Source organism: Brassica oleracea, chromosome C3 (genome assembly GCF_000695525.1).
Source record: "Brassica oleracea var. oleracea cultivar TO1000 chromosome C3, BOL, whole genome shotgun sequence".
Taxonomy (NCBI): domain Eukaryota; kingdom Viridiplantae; phylum Streptophyta; class Magnoliopsida; order Brassicales; family Brassicaceae; genus Brassica; species Brassica oleracea.
In genome coordinates this window covers 28,644,220-28,646,214 of record NC_027750.1, presented here as the reverse complement: position 1 = coordinate 28,646,214, position 1,995 = coordinate 28,644,220, and the positions used below count along the sequence as shown (strand labels likewise).

The 1,995-nt window shown below is 38.7% G+C and overlaps 1 protein-coding gene across 1 annotated transcript; it reads left to right on the top strand.

Annotated features, from left to right (window-relative positions):
- Nucleotides 1-504: 504 nt before the first annotated feature.
- LOC106330314 (glutathione S-transferase T3-like) lies at nucleotides 505-1,568 on the top strand. The gene is made up of 2 exons (XM_013768804.1): nucleotides 505-1,189; nucleotides 1,477-1,568. The coding sequence occupies exons 1-2, from the start codon at nucleotides 505-507 to the stop codon at nucleotides 1,566-1,568; spliced, it is 777 nt and encodes a 258-aa protein (XP_013624258.1).
- Nucleotides 1,569-1,995: the final 427 nt, after the last annotated feature.

Here is a 1,995-nt window from a genome sequence, read left to right as displayed (position 1 = left end):
TTGGTGTTAATTCTTGGAGGTTAGTTTCATTCGTTCTGCTTTTTGAATGTTTTTTTGCTTATTTTAAAAAAAAATTTACCTGTTTATTGGATTTTTTTCAGGAAGAGCTTTGAAGGATTACAAGGAGAGTATCTGACCTCGACACTGTCTTTAAGGTTAGACACTGTACAACTTCGTACTCTCTTAGAAAACTATCTGAACTGGACACTGTCTTTAAAGTGAAACTCTTTGTGTTAAATGCTTTTAACCTTCCTAACTCCTCAGATTTGATTGGTTATTAAACGTTATTACAATGGTACTTGTTTGGTTGTAGAGAACTTATTGCTAAAATGTTTCTAGTAGAGAACTTATTATAAGTGAGATTTGATTGGTGATTAATGCTATCTGCTCTAACTACTTAGATTTAATTGGCTTTAAATTTTTCTTACTTCTAGCTCGCTTATATAAGGCATGTGTAGTCAATGTATAAGGCGTAGATTTGATTGGTGATTCCTTTTTCTTACAATGGATAACACCGGTGGTTATGTTAACCTCATGTATAGTCAATGTTCTATAGACCTTGATTCACCCGAACCAGTTTGGCTCGGTAGCCAAGCTCCTGAGCCTGTTGTCGAGTCTGGTCAGCCTGTTGTCGGGTCTGGTGAGCCTGTTGTCGACTCTGCTATCAACAGCCGGAGGAAATGGACACCGCAAGAGGATAAAATACTTATTGGTGCCTGGCTCAACACCAGTAAAGATCCAGTGGTGGGCAATGAGCAGAGAGCTGGTAAGTTCTGGCAGAGGATTATCGAGTACTACAATGCAAGCCCTCAACTTGTCGGGAGAATACCGAGAGAGATTATTCCGGCCAAGCAGAGGTGGGGTAGGATTAACGATCAAGTCTCCAAGTTCGTTGGTTGCTATGACCACGCTATGAGTGAGCAGAGAAGTGGTCAAAATGATGATGATCTCATGAAAGCTGCACTAGACTACTTCTTCAATGATCAAGGCCACAAGTTCGGTCTGGAACACACCTGGAGGGAGCTGAGGCATGACCAGAAATGGTGCTCCACTATTGTCGATAAAGACGGTGGGAAGGAAAAGCGGAAGCTAGTCTTGGAGGTTGATACAGACGAGGAAGTGGGACAACAAGAGGGGAGACCGATCGGGGTCAAGGCTGCGAAAGCAGCTACAAAGAAGAAGAAGAGTGGTAAAGAAGAGGAGTTGTCACATCTACAAGTCATCATGGAGATGAAACAAAATATCTCTAACCAGAAATTACTCCATCGTTTATTAGCCAAAAAAGAGCCATTAACTGAGTTGGAAACATCTCTCAAACTCAAACTTATGTCTGATATGTTATGATGTTATTCTCTTTAAGGTATTGTCTTGTTTGCGTAGTAGATACATGTCGTCTTGTGTTGCTTTACTAAGTCTTGTCTGCGTAGATACATGTCGTGTTGTGTTGCTTTACTAAGTCTTGTCTTTTTGTTTCAGGTTCAACAGTAGGACATGTGAACCAAGTCACGGGTGCATTTGGAGTTGTGAAACCAAGTCACGGGTTCTTCTTTTCACTTTATGTTCTATAAATTTGTGTCAAGCCGGTAATTAGCTAGGTATCTCGTTTGCTTTGTTTCCATCACTTCTTCCTTCCTTCCTTCCTTTTATTTCCGTTTGCTACTACTCTTGACGCGAAGGTGTAATCTTGTTGCTACCAAGTTGTTGTATTGACTAGCTTCTGTTTTAACTAGGTAACTCTATCTCTTAACGACTTCTTGTAAGATATTTGACTTGCTTAAGTTGATGTAATGTAACTTGCTTCTGCATTAAGACTTATTTATATTCGTATAGCCATTTAACTTTTGTTAGACATTTGATGAAACAACCATGTAGTAATTGTTTTAAAGAAACGGATCAACCACTTCGAAATTACAAGAATTTAACAAGAATTTTTTTTTTTAAAAAAAATTAGTGGCAAGTCTTTTTAATGGTTGTACATAATTTTATTATTTTCCG